The sequence below is a fragment of the Pipistrellus kuhlii genome, unplaced genomic scaffold (genome assembly GCF_014108245.1).
Source record: "Pipistrellus kuhlii isolate mPipKuh1 unplaced genomic scaffold, mPipKuh1.p scaffold_m20_p_11, whole genome shotgun sequence".
NCBI classification, from domain to species: domain Eukaryota; kingdom Metazoa; phylum Chordata; class Mammalia; order Chiroptera; family Vespertilionidae; genus Pipistrellus; species Pipistrellus kuhlii.
Window position 1 is genome coordinate 29,952,085 of NW_023425416.1, and position 20,155 is coordinate 29,972,239.

Consider the following 20,155-nt stretch of genomic DNA (forward strand, 5'->3'; position numbering starts at 1 on the left):
GGGATATGCCCGCAACCAAGGTACATGCCCTTGACCGGAATCGAACCTGGGACCCTTCAGTCCCCAAGCCGACGCTCTATCCATTGAGCCAAACCGGTCTTGGCTGGGTATGGATTAAAAAAAATTTTTTTAGATAAAGACTAGAGTTTGGAGACCGGTGTTTTTAGGGTTATATTTTGTTGTTTGTTGCTTTTTAAAAAATTATAGTAGGCATCTATAATTCCTTTTTAACTCTATAAAGAAACTTTTTTTTGTTTTGTTTTTACTCAGTCATTAAAATTAAGGCCTTAATGAGGGAAATCTGGAGGGGCTGAAAGCGTGGGCTCTGCTTCTCTATAGAGACAGCTTGTATCTGGACAGCTGTGGCCTAGTCAGCTTTCTTAACCTTCCTATTGTGTCTCTTTTTTAAAAAATTCTTTATTGTTTAAAGTATTATATATGTCTTCTTTTTTCCCCATTGACCTCTCCCCAGACATTTTCACTCCCCAGCACATAACCCCCCTTGTCTGTGTCCATGCGTTATGCTTCTATGCATGCACACAAATCCTTTGGTTGATATCTCCCCCCCTCCCCCTTTCCCCACCTTCCCTCTGAGGTTGGGTGGCCTGTTACCTTGTCTCTGAATCTATTTTTGTTCAGCAATTTATGTTGTTCATTATATTCCACAAATGAGTGAGATCATGTGATATTTATCTTTCTCTGATTGGCTCATTTTGCTTAGCATAATGCTCTCCAGGTCTATCCATGCTGTTGCAAATAGTATGAGTTCCTTCTTTTTTTACAGCAATGTAGCATTCCATTGTGTAGATCACATGTGTCAAACACAAGGCCCGTGGGCCAAATCTGTCCCGCCAGGCCTTGCAATGTGGTCCGAACCGCGCTGTCATCACTGCACTCCGCTGCGTTTCCATCACAATGACAGTTTATGACTGTTCAGTAAACCATTCGGCCCGCGATTTAGGCTGGATTTTAGATTTTGGCCCCTTCTCTGATTGAGTTCGACACCCCTAGTGTAGATGTACCACAGTTTTTTAATCCATTCACCTGCTGATGGGCACTTAGGCTGTTTCCAAATCTTAGCTATTGTAAATTGTGCTGTTAATGAACGTAAGGGTGCATATATACTTTCTGATTGGTGTTTCTGATTTCTTGGAATGTATTCCTAGAAGTGGGATTACTGAGTCAAATGGGAGTTCCAGTTTTAATTTTTTGAGGAAACTATATACTGTTCTCTACAGTGGCTGCACTAGTCTGCATTCCCACCAGCAGTGCACGGAGGGTTCCTTTTTCTCTGCAGCCTCACCAGCACTTGTCGTTTGTTGATGATAACCATTCTGATAAGTGTGAGATGGTACCTCATTGTCGTCTTGATTTGCATCTCTCTGATGATCAGTGACTTGGAGCATATTTTCATATGTCTCTTGGCCTTCTGTATATCCTATTTCAAAAAATGTCCATATTGTCTCTCATCTTTAAAAAATGGAAAAAATCTTGAAAATGAGTATAGCACCGGCTTCATAGCCATGTTGTAAAAACTAAATGAGATAATAAACAGAAAACTCTTAGCTCAAGGTCTGGCACATAATAAATGCTTAGGAGTATTATTGGCTACTACCACTATTATTGATATTACTACTTTTTCATTTGTTTCAGATTTTAAGTGGAAAAATCTGTGTTTTCAATAGGAAATGTTTTTTTAAGTGATTAAATAACATTGAGTCATTAGGAATTAAATCATTGTATTTTAAGTTTACACACCACTTGCTCCATCTAGAATTTATAGAATAATAATGATGCACTTGAGGTAGCTCGATGCCTCTTTGGTTTGCTGGACAGTTTTATATTTTTGCTCTAATCTATTTCTCAACAGTGAGTATGACCTGGGTTGAAAGTATGACCAGACACTTTCATTTACCAGGGATTTGACCTTAGGCAAGTGGGCTAACTTCTCTAGATATAGATTTTATTATCTTTAACATAAGGATATGGGACTAAGTGGTTTCTAAGGTTCCTTTCAATTCTAAAAATCTGCTTCCAAAAAATAATCCCTCAGTTTTCCACGAGGCCTAATTCATTCTTATCTAAATTAATGAAAAAAGAATATGTAACCACAGATTCACAGCACATGGCAATATGGTTTTCTGACCTACTGAAGAAAAGATACGGCTGAAGGCCTTCAGAAAACCGTTTAAGTCCTGTCATAATGTTGCAGAATTGGTTGAGTTTTCCTTTTTAAAAAGAGCATGCTGAACTCAGGACAACAAATGTGTTCTGGATTTATTTAGGACAGCCAGGAAATACTCCCTTCTATAAGAGGACTCCAAGTTGTCACTGCACATTTGGCTCTTTGTAATACTGAATGAGCTAGATTTCATGTCAAAAGCTATGAACTGTGAAACAGTGTACTTTTAGCCGTTCCTTGTTGATAAAAATATTCCCAGGTTTTGCTGGCAGTTTTATGTTTTTTAGGCAGAAACAGAATACCTGCATTTCAGATCTTGCTGTCATAGACTCATATAAAGAGTAACAGCTGTGCAAATATTTCATGCCGGCTTCTAATTGTGTGTGGTGGACACAAATCAATTGGAAAAGTCCACCGTGACGCACTCGTGGGCTCAGGAGCAATACCTCACTGAGCAAATTGGCTTAGACAGCAACACTGAAATGAGTAGAAGTCGACTCCCAGAGTTTACAGGGATTCCGTGGAGAGGCTTTATCCATTAATGTGTGGAAATCAAAGAAGATGAGTAACATCTGAATGAGTTGTTCAAATGAGGCACTATAATTAAAGATTAAAATGTATATGTCATATTAGGTCATCATAAATTAAAAGCCAATCCTGATGGGCATAGTGAATTAGCCAATAGGGACTTTTATATACATGTAATTTATTTGACTGAAAATTTTCCTTTTGTGTTAACTGGAATTTTTTTCATCTTATTAAAAACTTCTTGGGTGGTTTGAACAATGTGCTACAAGATATTCTTTAGGTTATTGGTTTGGAAATTATGCTTGTATATTCAATACTACTTTTACACAACTAAAAATTTCATCTTACTCCAATCAGTGATTCAGTTTTATGCCCAGTCTTGATTGTGACTAAGAACTGACATAAGTCTCCATTTTCCTGTGTTCAAATGTACTGTTTAACCAAAGAGCTGGTATTAACCTTCTCATCCCCACCTCCATTTTTATTAAATACTAGAGGCCCGGTGCATAAATTTGTGCATAGGGGAGGTCCAGCTGGCCCACCCCAATCAGGCCGATCAGGCTGTGCCAGTCAGGGGGAGGGGCCATGGGCCAGCTCCACCCCCTGGTTCAAACTCCTGATGGAGAGGACAATTTGCATATTAGCCTTTTATTATGAGGATGAAAATGAAACCTGATCTTGGGGCATCCTTATAAAAGTCAAGAGTCTCTCTTCCATTAAGTACTCAGTTACAGGTTTTCTGATTACGTACAAGTCAACATTTTTACAGCATAAATCAGCTGAAGAGAAAAAGTACAAGCTTAAATTGGAAATGGTTCAGATTGAAAAACATTTGCAGTATGGATTTTGATATTTTTAAATAAAGAAAAGAAATACTTTACAGCTGATATAGCACAATGAGAAACACGTTTAGTTCTTTTTCATGGTATCAGTGGAAGATAGATATTTTAGCATGAAGGGTATTTGAGGTAGAGGAAACAATGAGCAGACATATAAGAAAGGGGCATATTTAGGGATTCACAGAGGAATCTGCTATGACTAGATCAGTAATGGGCAGTGTTTGAAAAGGTAGGCTGGACCCAGTTATAAAAGGCCTTATGTTCCAAGTTAATGAAGTTGTTAGGAAATATTTATAGTTGTTTAGTGTTATGCTGTGTGCTTTTTTAGAGCAGGGAACAGCTTGGAATTTCACTCTGTAAGTCATGGAGGAGGAAGATATCTTGAAGAGAGGGTGATGTTCAGTTCTGTTTCTGAAACATTGGAATTGAATGGCCGAGGTACTTCTGTCTAGCTATGGTCCAGCCATCTGTAGAATGGGCTGGTAGCAGAACTCTTGCTACCAACTTGAGAACAATAATTTGTCTGTCTAGACCTCCAGTTTATTAGTAATAGCTTCAGGGGACAGCAGACTTTTTCTCAAACGGTCAGATACTAAATGTAGGTTTGTGAACATTGTGGTCTCTGTTGCAACTTCTCAGCTCTGTCATAGCTCTAAAGCACATGTGTCAAACACAAGGCCCGCGGGCCAAATCCGTCCCGCCAGGCCTTGCAATGTGGCCCGCACCACGCTGTCATCACTGCACTCCACTGCGTTTCCATCACAATGACAGTTTATGACTGTTCAGTAAACCATTCGGCCCGCGATTTAGGCTGGATTTTAGATTTTGGCCCCTTCTCTGATTGAGTTCGACACCCCTACTCTAAAGCAACCATAGGCAATAAGTAGAAAAATAAACGTGGCTGTGTTATAATAAAACTCACAAAAACAAGTTGGCAACCCCTGTTTATTACCATAGTGAGAAAAGGGTCAGAGGCAAGACTCTAAGATCATCTTTTCACGTAGCTGTAAGGGGAAAGGAGCATGTCAAAGAGCATTAGGGAAGCAGGAGAATAGGGAGGAAGTGATGATTGGAGTGGTGGTAAAGAGTGATAGAAGACAGTTCTTCTGTTTTAAAAGAGGCCAGAGAAATGTGAGCTCTGACTGGATATTTGATATTAAGGGATGGCTAATTTTTTTTAGGTTGTGATAATGGTAATGTAGTTTTGTTCTTTAAAAGGATTCTTATCTTTTAGAGACCCATATTTGAAATATTTATGGGTAGAATGATATGATATCTGGAATTTTAAAACTAGAGGCCCAGTGCATGAAATTTATGCATGGCCTGGCTGACAATCAGGGCAAATCAGCTTCCCCACCTCCTCCTTCCCTCGTTTCCCTCAGTGCCCCACCAATGCCTCTGGTCTCTGGCCATGTTCCACGTTGCCCCTGGTGGTCAGTGCACATCATAGCAAGCAGTTGAACTCCTTAGGGAACAATTTGCATATTAGCTTTTTATTACATTGGAATTATAGGGGAGGGAAATAGATGAGACAAAATAGTCCTTGAGTCAAAAATTCTTTGTACTAGAATTTCTGCTTTTGAATATGTTTTAAAACTTCCATAATAAAAGGTTATTAAAAGGTTTTAAAACTTCCATAATAAAAGGTTATTAAAAAGGTTTTAAGTTTGGGGATTAAGAGATTAACCTCAGAGTAGTGAGTTCCAGAGAACACTTAGGAGAGAAAAATAGGTTGCAGGCGAAGGATGGGAGAGGGAGAAGCAGTTTGCTTCCTAAGAGGAGAAAGGAATTCAGCTGAGAGAAGAGGTAAAAGAAGCCAGTGGCAAGGAAAGACTGAGTGATGAGAATTTTGGAGGAAGTTCTCAGAGCACTCAGAATGGATGAACTTGAGAGCACTCCTCATGTCATGGTCATTTTGTTTTATCTCCATATATAACTATATTCTGAACCATGAAATCAAAGGCCATTTCCCACAAAGTGAGGAAATACTGGTGGGTTTTTATTAAAACCTCTGTCTACTGGTAGACATTTAGGCATTTGCCATAATATGGCATGGGAATGAAATTCACCTGGTAGTAATTTCTAGAGATTTATAGGATGCAGTTAGAAACATTAAGTTATGCATTCTCTTTTGCAAGATTCTTAGTCATACCTTTAAGTCCTTTTTCTCCTTTTCTGAACACCATCTATTAAATATTTATGAAAGGCATGTCCATTATACAACATTTGGAAACTGAAGGCAAAATAAAGGAAACGAATCATCTTTTTTCCTAAGGCACAGCTATTGTCAGTAATAGAATTACTCTGACTTCTCTAGGGTGGACAGTAGGAAGTATGCTAAGGAAATAAGCCAAGAAACAACAACCAAGTCTAAATTTAAATAGTTTTGAGTTTAATGATTCCTTGGTTTAACAAGTATAAATGCTGAAAACAAAATTTTGTTTTTCTATTTTTCATATGTCTCAATTTGGAACTTTTAACGTGTTCTTTCTGATTTGGATTTTCCTTGATTTGCTTTTTTTCTGCTGTCATTAAAGATTGCATTAGAAAGGGTGTGGGAGTGAAGCACGTGTGCTTTGTGTTGGGTATCATTTGTGGTAAAATGGTTTATTGTATTTGACCTGTGAAGAAAACCTTATATTTGAAATGTGCGTGGGTATGCTAAGTATAGATAAGTTCATTTCTTTTGTTTTGTTCTCAAATTGGGAGACAGAGAGAAACAAAAGAATAGGTACCTGTACCACCCATGGATCAACAGGTGCACTCTATTCTCCATCATCTGAATTAAGCCAGTAATTTGTCTGTCATTGTGTTTTGTCCTTTTGTTAGAAAGTTATTTATTGAAGAGGTTCCCATTGTACCCAGTATAACAACATGGTGTACTGTAGAGCTAGATTAAAAACAATCTGTAATTAGCAGACATAATTAGCACTTTCGGGATACCATTTTCATCTTATAATCATTTACTCTCAAATTGAGCTCAATATCTTCTGTAATTTACCTGGCATGTATGTTATTGGGCATGGTCATGCTCTTGTTTTAAGAGATGAATCAGTTTGAGAACTCAAAAGGCACCAGCAAACTTTCTACCAAGAATGGCCAGAGTTAGAATGTGGTATTTTTAAAACGTGTTCATTTTAGAATTTGTGTTGCAGTCCCCTCCCATTTTTTTTCTTTAAAGTGTTATTTGTGAAACAATAGGATAGATTCAAGTGACTTTTTAGGTATTTCCTTTTTATTTTCCAATATGTCCTAAAATCTGTTAACAAATATTTTCATTTAAGTTTCTGAGGCAGATTTCAGTAAAATGATTCACTATCATAGCTTTTCTTCTTAAATGTTAATCTTATAATTTTTATATATGAAACTTCCATTTAGCTTTTATATCAGGAATAAGAATTATTTTGAGTTTTTGAGGCAGAAAATATGTATACACAGTGATATGTCCAGTTGATTATGAAGAAAGTGGTATACGCTGCAGTTAAATTCATATACAAATAACATTTGACCTGTGATATGATAATATTTAGCTGTTAGGTAATCAAGAGTTCAACAAAATATTATACAGGCTAACTTCAACTCATTACTCTCTGGTAATTCTATGCACAGCAAAGTGCTTGTGGATATAAGGTGGTTTTCGTAACCTTTTGCTTTTTTGTAAAAGGCCTGAACTATTCACTGTCTATTTAATAACAGCTAGCTTTGTTAGGGTTAGGAAACACGACTTCAAAATATGTTGACATATTATCTAATGAAAGCTGAAAAAAATGTTCATCCTAAGTCTATAAAAATGTGTCCACTACAGCTTACAATTTATTCAAGCCCTTTTATTATGTGATTTGTACTGATAGCAACAGACATAATAATGCTTTGAATCACAGTGTTGTTTGCTTTCCACCTGCATGACAGAATGTTTCTCTAGTTACAGACTTTGAAAGTAGAATGGTTTTGTTTAAAGTGAAATATGTGAAATATTTCACTTTAAGAAATTGTAATTCTGATTTTTTTCATTAGCTTTCTAGTCAAGCCTTGAAACCAATATCCATCTGGTATCTTCTAATAGTAAAACATGCAGCTTTTAGAGTATTATTGTTTTATTTAATATTCTGTTGCATTAGTTTTCTTTTGCTGCATAACACATTGCCCTAAATCATAACAGCTTAAAACAACCAATATTTATTACCTCACAGCTTCTGTGGTCAGAAATCCCAGTAAACTTAGCTGACTTCCTCTGGCTGCAGTCATCTCAGTGTAGGACTTGGGGAGAATTGCCGCCAAGCCTTCGGTCCACAGTTGTTGGCTAGAGCCATCCTTGCCTCTTCACTCTGTAGAATAGGTTACAGTATGGCAGTTGCTTCCTTCAGAGCCTATCAAGCAAGAGAGTGCCAAGATGGAAGCCACATTCTCCTTGTAACCTAATGTCAGAGGTGGCATCTCATCAATTTTGCTATCGTTTATTCCTTAGGAATGAGTTGCTAGGTCCACCCAGGCTCAAGAAGAGGTGAGAACTTGAAGGTCTGGGTACCAGGAAGTGTGGGGATCTTAATGGTTGTCTGCCATATCTCTTTATAAGTATTTTGGAACTTCTAGAAGTATACCACTCTTGCCATGTTTTTCAAAGGCTTATAAAACCCCCTGTTCAGATTGGACTTCCTTTGCTTAACTTGCTCTTGTCTCTCAATCTTGAATTAATCATTTTATATAAGATTTCAGGAAGGGATTCAGACCAGGTCAGACATAAAAGAATGTTCATTTGCGGTTTTGCTTATATAGCCTTTTCTAGTTATTTAGCTTAGTTTTGTTAAAACTCTAAGGTACTGTCGAGAAAGTGTACAGTTGTGTGTATTTTATGCTCCGTTCATTGTGCAAATTCTGATGCTTTTTTTGCTCAGCATTGGTAAAGGGTTTCAAGGTGTCATGAAACGATGGGGATTTAAAGGCCAGCCTGCTTCTCATGGTCAAACGAAAACTCACCGGAGACCTGGAGCTATTTCAACTGGTGTAAGTATAACTTAGTGGTGCTCTCTTTAATGTCACGATAGGTCCAAACTTCTGTACATACAGTGCTTTAGTCTGACCTTGGGGAGCAAGTCACATAATGTTAATCCTAGTCAAGGTGAGTCCTAGTACTCACCACACTTTTATGGGTCCTGGTCTTACTTTCCAGAGGCCCACTTGAATCATTTAGTTATTCCCTACATTCCTACAGTCAGCATTCTAAATATTTTTCTGCCTACTTTCTCATTCCCATCTCTGACTCCCCTCCTACACTCTGAAGTCAGCTGCAAGAAATTAGGGATTAGAATGCCTTTCATCTGGTTCCTTCACACTATTTTTCCTTAAATGGCAGTTTAAGGATTATCAAGGATAATATAATGGTGTAAGAGAAGAAATGGTAAAGGACTTTGTATTGCTAATTCAGATCTACTCTCCCAGAGATACAGCATAAAGTGCTGGGGAGTGAGGGAGTGTAATTTATTGGAGCATCGTAGTAATGCAAGTTTAATCTATAAAGCTTGATATATGTGTACAGGTATATCAGTATTAAGTGGGAATATTTCTACTTTCATTAGAGGAACACAGATTAAAACCATTCTTGAGTTACTAAATTCTTATGTAGCAGAATGTGTTATGAAGCTTTGATTTTTGCCACTGTGTTAGTAAGAATATAGAGGAACAGGTTCTTATGCATTGCTGGTGGGAATACAAGCTAGTGCATCTTTTGTTGGGGATAAAATACAGTATAGTGTGGCAATATCTAATAGAACTACACAGCAATGCTACTTCTAGGTATTTACCCTGAAGATCCTCATTTTCTCAAAATTAGTTATTGCAACATTATTTATACTACAGGCATAAATGTCCATACCTGGGAGTTTGGATGAATAAAGTATGGTACATCTGCTCAATGCAGCTGAAAAGAGAATGAGAAAGTGATTTCCAGGATATAAGGAAATGCACATGTTACTTGGTTGTTTTTGCAAAAAGGAAGGACCTAAAAGATAACCCTGAAACAGATTGGTTACCTACAGGAGATGGGAGGGAACAGTATGGAAGGGCTCAAAAGTGGTAAGAGAGACACTTCCACACATATACTTTTTTAAAATTTTTATAGTTGAAACCATGTAAATATTTTATGAATTCAAAATAAAATACAAAGAATGGGGGTTCCATAATGGAATAGAATTAAAGTTGAATCTAACTGTTTGGTGAGGTTATGTTATTCATTTCAAACAGGTGGGGGAGTAACTGAACTTTGAACACAGTATTTGGCCATATGTCTTGAGTATAAATTAAAAAGGTACTGTGCATAGGTATTGAATTCTAATTATGTTTATTTGCAACTAGAGGCCTGTTGCAGGAAGATTCCTGCAAGAATAGGGCTTCCTGCAGCCGGAGCAAACCAATGCAGGCTTCCCTCCCGTCTCTGCAGCTTCTCTCTGCATCTGCAAATTAACTTAAATATTTGTTTGGTCAATTTGCATTTTTCTCTTATTAGTGTTGATATTAAGTAGCTATTCTGAAATAATTTTCTGTGAATTTAAGGTTGAGAAGATAGGTAAATATATTACTAATGGGAGCCATATTTCTCACTGTTAGAGAAGGGTATATTAAGTTATGAAAAGAAAGAAAACTAAAATGAACCTTGTAGTGTTGAATTCCAGTTGCAGGTACCAGTATATATTTATTATGTATTTATGTAAAGAAAGGAATGGGTATATGTAAAGAAAGGAATGGGTATAAATATATGTATGTCTTAGTTGCTGAAAGGGCGTAAAAAGCAAAGATATTCCATAGCAATGAACACAAGTAGAGCCTAGATCTTGGTTTCTAAACACCAGCTTGTTCAAGAAATGAAGGAAGTGCTTTTAAAAATGATACGTGAAAAGGACCCAGGATCCAGCTACAATTAGCTCCCACTTGCAAAATAAAAAGGGGTGGAGGGAGTGGACAGTTTGATTTGGAAACTTAAATTTAGGATTAATGATTTCACACTGATACAAATAAAATAGATTAATAAACGGACTGCTCTTCCTTACACTTAAGCTCAGCTAATAAGTATGGAAGGGATGTTAGAGTTAGAATTTCACTTTGATGGCCATCAGAGGAATTACCAATGGATGCTAAAACAAGTGGTGAAAGCTTGTTGGACCTATATGTTTACATAGTCCCACAGCAAGTTGCCTATTAATTACAAAAGGGAAAATAATAACGTTAGGGTGAATTTACTGAGTGAACACATCACCAGTAATTGAAAACAAACCAACACAGTGTGCCTCCTGAATGGATTCCAGGAAAAGAACATATCATCACTTCTGTGGTGATTCCCATCGAAAATGCATCACCCGAATCTAATCGCAGGGAAACATTAGACAAACCCCAAGTGAGTGATAGTCCACAAAATAATTGGTTTGTAGCCTTCAAAAATGTCGAGGTCATGAAAGACAAGGAAAGGCTGAGGGGCTCCTCCAGATTTAAGGAGACTAAAGAGACGTGACAACTATGTAATTCTGAAGTAGATCTGGACTGGGGGGAATAGCAGTAAAGAACATTATTGGGACAGTTGACAAAATTAGAATGTGGACTGTATTGTAGATAAATGTATTTAAATCTTTGAGTTTCTTAATTGTATTGTGTTATGTAAGAGAATTAGGAAATAGACACTGAAATACTTATAGGTAAAGGAGCATCATGTCTACCAGTAAATTATGGATGATATAGGGAGATGTGCAGACATATAGAGTGAGTGATAAAGCAAGTGGGAAACCTGTAAACAGTTGATAATTTTGGGTAGAATAAGAGTTTGTGTTATTTTTGCAACTTTTTATAAATGTGAAATTATAGTTTTAATTATATAAAATAGTTATTAAAATAAGGTTTATCATCAACATAAATTTAAGACCTTAAAAAATAGGAGTAAGTTTTCATAATCTTTGGTTTGGCAAAGCCTTATATCTGACACCAAAAGTACAAGTAATGAAAAGACAATTCACAGAATTGAAGTATTTGCAAATCATATCTGCTAAGACTTGTATCCAGAATATATATAAAGAACTCTTATAACTCAATAGTAAAAAAAATAACCCAATTAAATATAGGCAAAGGACTTGGATAGACATTCTCCCAGAAGATATACACAGATGGCCAAGTAAGCACATGAAGAGATGCTTAACATCTTTTAGTTATTACATTAATGTAAATCTAAACCACAATGAGATACCATTAACACTCAATGGAATGACTATAATTAAAATGACAGATGATAACAAAAGTTGGCAAGGATGTGGATAAATTGGGACCCTTATACATTGTCAGTAGGAATGTAAAAATGGTGTGGCAGTTGCTAAAAATGTTTAACTATAAAATAAGACCCAGCAGTTCCACTCTTCGGTGTGTGTGTGTGTGGATATATATATATATACACACATGCCCACAAAGACCTGTGCATAAATAGCCACAGCAGCATTATTTATGATAGCCAAAAAATTAGAAACAACCCAAAGGGTCATCAGTTGGTGAATGGATGAGTGGTGTATTCACACATTATTTAGCAATAAAATGGAAAGTTTTGAAATGCTACAACACGGCGGAGTCTTAAACATTTTGCTAAGTTAAAGAAGCCAATCACAGTAGACTTTATATTGTATATTCCATTTATGTGAAATGTCCATCCATAGATGAAAATAGATTAGAAGTTTGTATAGGGCTGGGGGAGTTACCACTAATGGGTATGAAATTTTTGGGGGGGAGTGGGAGGGTGATAAAAATGGTTATAGCAATACACTAAAAATATTAAACTGCCTTTAAATATGTGGCATATGAATTACATTAAAGTTCTTATAATAGACTTCTACATGCCTAATTTTTAAAACAAGTTATTTGTCATGAAATACTCTGTTCTGTGTTTGTAAATACTTTCATAGGGATTAGCTAGTGACTCTTAGGGTATACTTTTAAGGTAAGAGTAAATTTAATTGGGGAGGGCAGAATCTTTTTTTAGTAATGTAAGGGTAAGTAGGTGTTTATCACTAGATGCATTTATAGAATAAATAAGAGTGATACTTGATCTATAATATTCACAATTATCTTTTAAGCTGGGTTATCTCTTAATGAGTTACTTCCCCTGGACCCCTGGACTTCTGTTATGAGAGTAGTGATGCAAAAGTTTTTCTATTTCAGGAATTCATGTGTCCTGAAACCCTTTCCCATTTTAGATGGAATTCAGATTTGCTTCTTGAAATGTAAAATTATCCATTATCAGAGCCAAAATAGTAGAGATTGTGGGAAGCTGTTTGATTTATGTGAATCGAGGATAACCAGGGCTGGACAAACAAACTCAATATTCTGATAAGTAACTGTCCTTTAATCATTCTGCTGAAGGAAGGTAACATCAAAAGCAAGGGAAGAGTAGGTGCGGATTGAGTCCATTATATGGGCTGATATGGGAGATTCATGAAAGCAGGCAGGCAGTTATTTTTTTCCTTTGGTGGTGTGACATGTTTGTATGTCCTTTATTTTTCTCAAACAGTGTTAGCACAGCGACTTCTCTCTTGTTATTGAGTTTTTCTCCTAACTCTGTTCTTGGTCTGTATTTATTTTGTCGCTCTGATCTAATTTAAACTAGATTATACCCCTCTTGGGGTAAATGTGTCTAAATTCATATTTAGTTCTTTAGTTCTTTACTAAGTCCTAACAGAATGGGGGAGGGGATTAAACATTTTAATAATTCCTATCTTAGTTTGCACTTTGTTTTGATCAGAACTGTTTTAAATTGAGAATATTTAAAAGTGCTAATTTTGGTTCTCTCATTTAGGATGTCGCCAGAGTCTGGCCTGGAACTAAAATGCCTGGGAAAATGGGAAACAGAGATAGGACAGCATTTGGACTGAAAGTAAGTTTCTGAAGTGGCTCTTTTTAGGAATGGTTAAATCAATGCCTGAATACAGAGGCACCAGAGTATGGACTTAATGTGTGTCTGTTTTATTATTATTTGTTCAGTTTAATGCTTGAACAGTGTGATTGTTCTGATAGGCTTCACAGTTATTGAGGGGTGGAGGATGCGTGAACTCTGTGTGTTCTCAAAGTTTTAAAGTATGATTTCACTTATGGCTTTAGGTGTGGAGAATAAACACGAAGCACAATATAATCTATGTAAATGGCTCTGTACCTGGACATAGAAATTGCTTAGTAAAGGTATGTATAGCTATTTCCCATTGTTCATTTACATGAATATGAAAAACAGCCCCTAATTTTCAAGCTACATGAGTTCTCTGCTAAATTATTTTGCTTTTTAGTAGCAACTGAGTGCAAAAATTGTACAGAACAACCTATAGTGTTTGTCTGTAAAAAAAGGTAGGACCAGCCGAAACCGGTTTGGCTCAGTGGATAGAGCATCGGTCTGCGCACTGAAAGGTCCCGGGTTCAATTCCGGTCAAGGCCATGTACCTTGCTTGCGGGCACATCCCCAGTAGGAGGGAGTATGCAAAAGGCAGCTGATCGATGACTCTCTCTTCGACATTTCTAGCTCTCTCTCTCTCCCCCTTCCTCTCTGTTCAAAATCAATAAAATATATTTAAAAGAAAAAAAAAAAAGGATCAGTAAGCAGAGGCTCTTTAGAAATATACAAGGGAGATTAGGATACTCTTGCCAAAATATGAATATATCTCTGTCATTCCAAATAACGACTTCTTAGTTTCTTAAGAGTGCTTTGACACCGGAACCAGAAATACTGGAGGTGGAGATTAATGAGATTAATGAGAGAGTCCAAAAGAAAGATGATTAAAGGTAGACATTTTAAAGAGAGATTCTCTTATTATTACTGGCATTGCTCTGATTGTATTTTTATGTATTTTCCCTAAAACTACACATGCTTATTTTTATGTTCATTTCTATGTTCAACATATGAAAGAAAAGAAAACAGATTGTACAGGATAGATTTGAAGAAAACCTCAGACTCTCAGAGACTTCTACAAATTAAATATTCTGCCTTTGTAATACCATACAAAGTGATAAATCACGAGTTTTGAACCTCCCATTCTGAAAATAAATTTGTAATAAAAGTTATATCAGCTATTCCTGGAAATATACTTTTCACTAATTTTCCAACAACCATAAAAATAGGTTAAAACTTAAACCTTAAATTTTTCATATTGGGTCTTTTCCTATATGTATTTTTATTTCTTAAAATAGTTCTGTTACTGGAATAAGGTACAGTATTTGTTTTAATCTTACAATTAAAATTCCCTTCCTGGCACTCCTCATTTTTTGACTGGATTATTCTCTTGTTTCTTTCGTTAAGATTGCAGGTGCATAGGCTTAAATAGGTTTCCAAACTCAGGTGATCCATTCTCCAAGTGACTATAGTGACAAGTGGTTGAAGCCAGCAAGTTGTCATTGTATTTCTCGTAACATTTTGGCTTCATAATTCAATGTATCCCTACCTCCGCAATCCAGATTTATTACATTATGCATATCACAACCTAATAAAAGAGGAAAGTGATTATTTTCCATTATAAAGTTATTCTGGATAGCAGGTGGATTTTTTTTAATAACCCCATTTGCTGCATTCACAGCTTTAGGCTGGCTTTCCAGCTGAACTCTACTATTGCTGCTGTGTCTTCTCAGGTACCACCTCAGCAACTTAGATGCTTCTTAGTAACTATTGGAGATGAATAGATCAACTGTCTTGAAAAACCATAATTTATGTAATTTTCTGATCTGGTTATCAAACGGTTTATAAGCAACACTTATTACTCGGACTTTTCATCAACTTAATAAAAAATTGCTTTCAAAAAGTCAGCTGTCAAATGGATGGTAGCCTACTGTCACTGAAGAGAGACAGGCAGAAGGCCCACCAAAGGCGATTTCTAAAGAGGAGTCCAAATATATTTTGAGAAACTTTCAACAGAAATATCTAGTCACTTTTGAACTGTTACCACACTAGTGAATGCATTTTCAACGGACAGGTTTTGATTTTAAAAAGAACTCATCTTGCCAAAACCGGTTTGGCTTAGAGCGTCAGCCTGCGGACTGAAAGGTCCCAGGTTCGATTTTTTAAAAAAGGGCCCTAGCTTGTTTGGCTGAGTGGATAGAGTGTCAGCCTGCAGACTGAAGGGTCTCAGGTTCGATTCTAGTCAAGGGCATGTACCTTGGTTGCAGGCACATTCCCAGTAGCGGGTGTGCAAGAGGCAGCTGATCGTTGATTCTCTCCCATCGATGTTTCTAACTCTCTATCCTTCTCTCTTCCTCTCTGTAAAAAATCAATAATATATATATATTTTTTTAAAATAAATAAATAAAAAGTCTTTGAATTATGATAATCTAAAATGTGTGCTTCAAACATTAAGGTGTAGGCTTGAAGGAATATTTCGTGGGCTTGTGTTTAAATGTCAGCAGTGTGGTACATCTTCTGAAAATGTTCAGCCCACTTTTTCTGTTCTCCCGGGCGACTGCATGGCAGGTAAACCTTTGCCCGAGGAGAATGAGCGCTTCTGGCTGGACATCCACTCACTCCACGGGAGCGTTGGCGCTCTGAGTGCGGGGCTGCCAATGTCTTTAATTCTAAAATTAGTAAAGACAAGTCCTTGGGTTGACCAGCCTGTTTCATTAATGTAAGCTTTTATTGTTTAGACTCACTAAATGTATTCAGGGAGCCTAAGAAACTATTTATAGCATAATGTAGGCTATGTTATTAAATACTACTCGTGTGCTCATCCCTATGTCCTCATTTATTTTCAAGTTGTGCCTTATTTGTGTGTGTCCTAACCTTTTTTCACAAGATTTGAACTGCTTTGCCAATACACATAAATATGAAAAGAATGAAGTAGGTGATTGAAGGGATCTTGGTGAAGGCAGGGAAATAAATCCAGAGGCAAAATTAAGTGCACAAAAATTCATACAAGTCTTGCACCTTTGGACTGTAAACTTCCAGCCCTCAATTTTAAAACTGCTCTCATCTTTTATGTTTCAAGTCAGTGGATTACATATTATACTGTAGCTTTTATAGTTAGAATATTTAAACAGTGCTTTTGCCTGAAATGTTCCTCAGCTATAACAGATTTATAAAAATGAACTCACTCTTCAGGTCAGCTGTTAGTAAATGTTTACATTCATCAAATTAGCACAGAAAGTGTTATTGTCTACTTACTCAGGTTTTATTTTAAATTCTAAATTGAGAGTTTAAATTGGGAAGAATATGACCTCTTTTAGTCCAAGTTAAAGTTCAAGATTAATTGTGGGGGAAAGTGATTTTATTTTCTTCTGGGCAACTTGCTGATAATTTTTTAGAACAGTTTTAATGAGAACAATTTTAATGAGAGATTAAAATAGATATGTTTTTCTGTATTTAGCTGTTTCAACCAAATTATTCATTCTTTTATTTTTATTTTTTAACAGTTTGGCATTTAAATTTTTTTTATTGATTTCAGAGAGGAAGTAAGAGGAGGTGGGGAGAGAAACATCAATGATGAGAGAATCATTGATCGGCTGCCACCTGCAACCCTGGCAGGTGCCCTGAGCAGAAATCAAACCATGACCTCCTGCTTCATAGGTCTGTGCTCAACTACTGAGCCATTCCTACCAGGCCAAATTATTCATTTCTTATTGCCAAAATTATCATGACTTATTTTACTCTGTGTTTATAATTATATGTAATTTTTTTATTCCTCTCTGAATAAAGGCTGTAGAAGTCAGAAGCTTTAAAAAACCCAGTGATGTTTTCCAAAAATAAAATATTTCAGATTATATCAACATCTGTAGTATTCCTTAGCTTATGAATTCAAATAATTAGAATATTTTTAGAATATAAATAATTAGAATATTTTTAGAATATAGATAATAGCAATACTTATGAATTTGTTTTTTGTTAAATACTATTCTGTTCTTAGCTTATAAATAAGAATGCTACCTTTTAAATGTAAGCTGATTTCCTTAATAAAACTTGATGTTTTTTTATTATGTGTTTGTAGAATTAAGACTGATAAAAATACTAGGTAAACTATTTTTAATCTCAGCTCAAAAATTATGGTATAAAATAATAGACAATATGAGTAGATGAAATCATTAAGAAGTAGATAGCAAAACCTTTTAGTATATAGTTTATATCAGTCTTTATATTTGAAAAATCAACTTGGATATAACTGATATTTAAATAGAAATTATGGAATATAATTTATCCTGTTGGGCAGTTTTAGAAATTTTTCTTATGAGATAGGTGGTTAACTTGAGGAAGATTATATCACTGGATTAATTAAATTCAAATAAAAAGGATACATTGAGTTCCTTTTATGTTATATAACAGTTGCATTCACATTAGAAAATATAGGAAGATATTCTTTGATTATGAATAATAAGTAAAACATCCTATCTTTAAGTAACTTAATTGGTAGCACTCATTAATAAACTCTTTGCTTCTTCCCTCCAGATCAAAGATTCTATACTACCTGCATATAAGGATTTCTCCAAAAATCTACCATTCCCTACCTATTTTCCTGATGGAGATGACGAGGAACTACCAGATAATTTATATGATGAAAATATGTGTCTACCCAGTGCACCTTCTATTACATTTGCCTAACCTCACTGGGCATGGCAGAACCTCACCCTCAAATATTGTATTAGTTTTGATGAGCCAGAACAACAACAGAACCAGGAATTTATTTTGATTTCTTAGTCAAAACAATATCACACTTGTCAAGGGCATAATATGTCATTATCTCCCAATGGAATTTTTAAAATTATCACATTAAATAAATTAAGTAGATTAGATATGCCAAATTTAGATGGACTGGGTCCATGTGCATATTAATAAAATCTTTGTAGGTTTCATCTTTTTTTTACTATATATTTTTCAAGTTATCTTAAGATGTTCATAAAGATTTGTTTTTGTGAAATCATGTCAAAGCATATGGGGACTATGATATAACCTATTTAGGTAATAAAATCCATTTCCTAAAATTCATTTTTATCAGTTTTCTATATTTTAGAGTCCTGAAGAAGGAAAGCAAGTGAGGTTTTTATTTAAATTACAGAAATATATATGTTATAGTTAAAGGCCTGTCAAAGACAATTGTATATTATGGGTCTTTTTTACACTTTTGTTGAGAGGAATAGTTATTTTTTAGTTTGATCACTTAACTATAAGGTAGGTAAAACCACTGTTCCTTGGTGCCTTCTTTAAAGGATTTGAAATGGCCTGGGATTATACGTTCACACTTTTATTAAGCACTTATTACTGAAAATGTTAATGGCTCCTGGGTTTCACTTCATTATATGAAATTAAAATGTGCTTTCTAATTGCTACTTATGACAAATAATTAAGCTTAACAATGTAAGTATAACAATGTAAGTAAAAGCAGGCCTCATTTAACCACTAAATTAACTCTGGACCAGGTTCCTGAGGCCCCACAGCACTCATTTTAACTCCAGATGTTTTCCGACACTTGATTTATATGGCCACCCAAGAGACTTACTAGCCATAGTGTTAGGTCTCCACCTAATTTCCTGGTAACTGGTGGATTATTAAAAGTTCCCACAGTATTTTTCTACCCCTACTAAATGTCTCTCATTTTTTATTTTAAATCCTAATGGTACCATATCTTTTCTAAAGTTTTATACTAATCTCATTCTATTAAAGATTTTTGGAAATTGATAGGAAATCTAAGCAAAGTAGTAAAGTAAGAGGGAAATATCTAGGAAGATGTAAATCAAAATAGGTGAAGGGTTGGGAAGGAACGATGCCAAGACCATATATAGATGAGCAGGCCAGGGCATGCAGTTGTGATGCTTTGGCTCTGAGCTGCCTGGTACCAAAGTAAAACAAGTAACGTTGAACTGTTACATATTTAGCTTTAATGGTAAGTTCCCCAAGAGGACTCATTTTAAACTGGAGGAGTATGTTTTCCATACCATTTTTCATTAAAAACCTAAACAACTTATCAACCTAGAGATTCCTGGACTTGTTAAAAGATATCTCAAGCAAACATCATACTCAAGGGTAAAATATAAAACACATTCTTCTCAGAGATCAAACAAGGATACCCTTTACTAGTTCTATTCAGTGATGTTCTTGGAGCTCCTGGCCAGTGCAGAAGACACAAGAACACAATGTCAATATTGGGAAGTGAGAGCAAATATTATTATTTGTAAGAAACTTCTACCTAGAAGATCAAGGACCATTAACTATTCAGCTACCAGAACCAATGAAGAAAATTCAAAAAAGTGACAGTACAAGATTAATATACAGATGTATAATAGCAATATCTAATTGGAAAATCTTATGGGAGGAAAGTGGATATTCACAATAGCAATTTTTTAAAAAGGTTACCTGGAAAAAGCCCAACAAGTTTGCTAGAGTCAATGGAGAATAATAATATGGTTGTGGATGAGAAGATGACAGTGCAAAGAATTCAGTCCTGTTTTTAAAATCTCAACAGACCTACTATAGTATTGTTCAAACTGATTCTAAAATTTATGTGAACATATAAATTTAAGAATGATCAAAACTTAAAATTAGATATGACCCATATGCTTAGGGATTTAGGCTTTACTAAACATTGAAGTTCAGAATACGCATGCCTTAATTCTTTAGTTAGCTACATTTGATCAA

The 20,155-nt window shown here is 35.6% G+C and overlaps 1 protein-coding gene across 5 annotated transcripts in view; it reads left to right on the plus strand.

Moving 5' to 3' along the window:
• The window catches only part of MRPL3 (mitochondrial ribosomal protein L3), a 43,977-nt gene extending 24,891 nt beyond the window's left edge, over positions 1-19,086 (plus strand). For 2 of the 5 annotated variants that reach the window (XM_036431489.2, XM_036431490.2), the window contains exons 7-10: positions 8,442-8,550; positions 13,364-13,441; positions 13,666-13,743; positions 17,972-19,086. In XM_036431489.2, coding sequence (XP_036287382.1) covers positions 8,442-8,550; positions 13,364-13,441; positions 13,666-13,743; positions 17,972-18,124 — 418 coding nt within the window. In that variant the 3' untranslated portion in view covers positions 18,125-19,086. The remainder of the gene's footprint in view (positions 1-8,441; positions 8,551-13,363; positions 13,442-13,665; positions 13,744-17,971) is intronic. The other 3 variants (XM_036431491.2, XM_036431492.2, XM_036431493.2) reach the window with 3 other exon arrangements.
• The last annotated feature ends 1,069 nt before the right edge of the window (positions 19,087-20,155 follow it).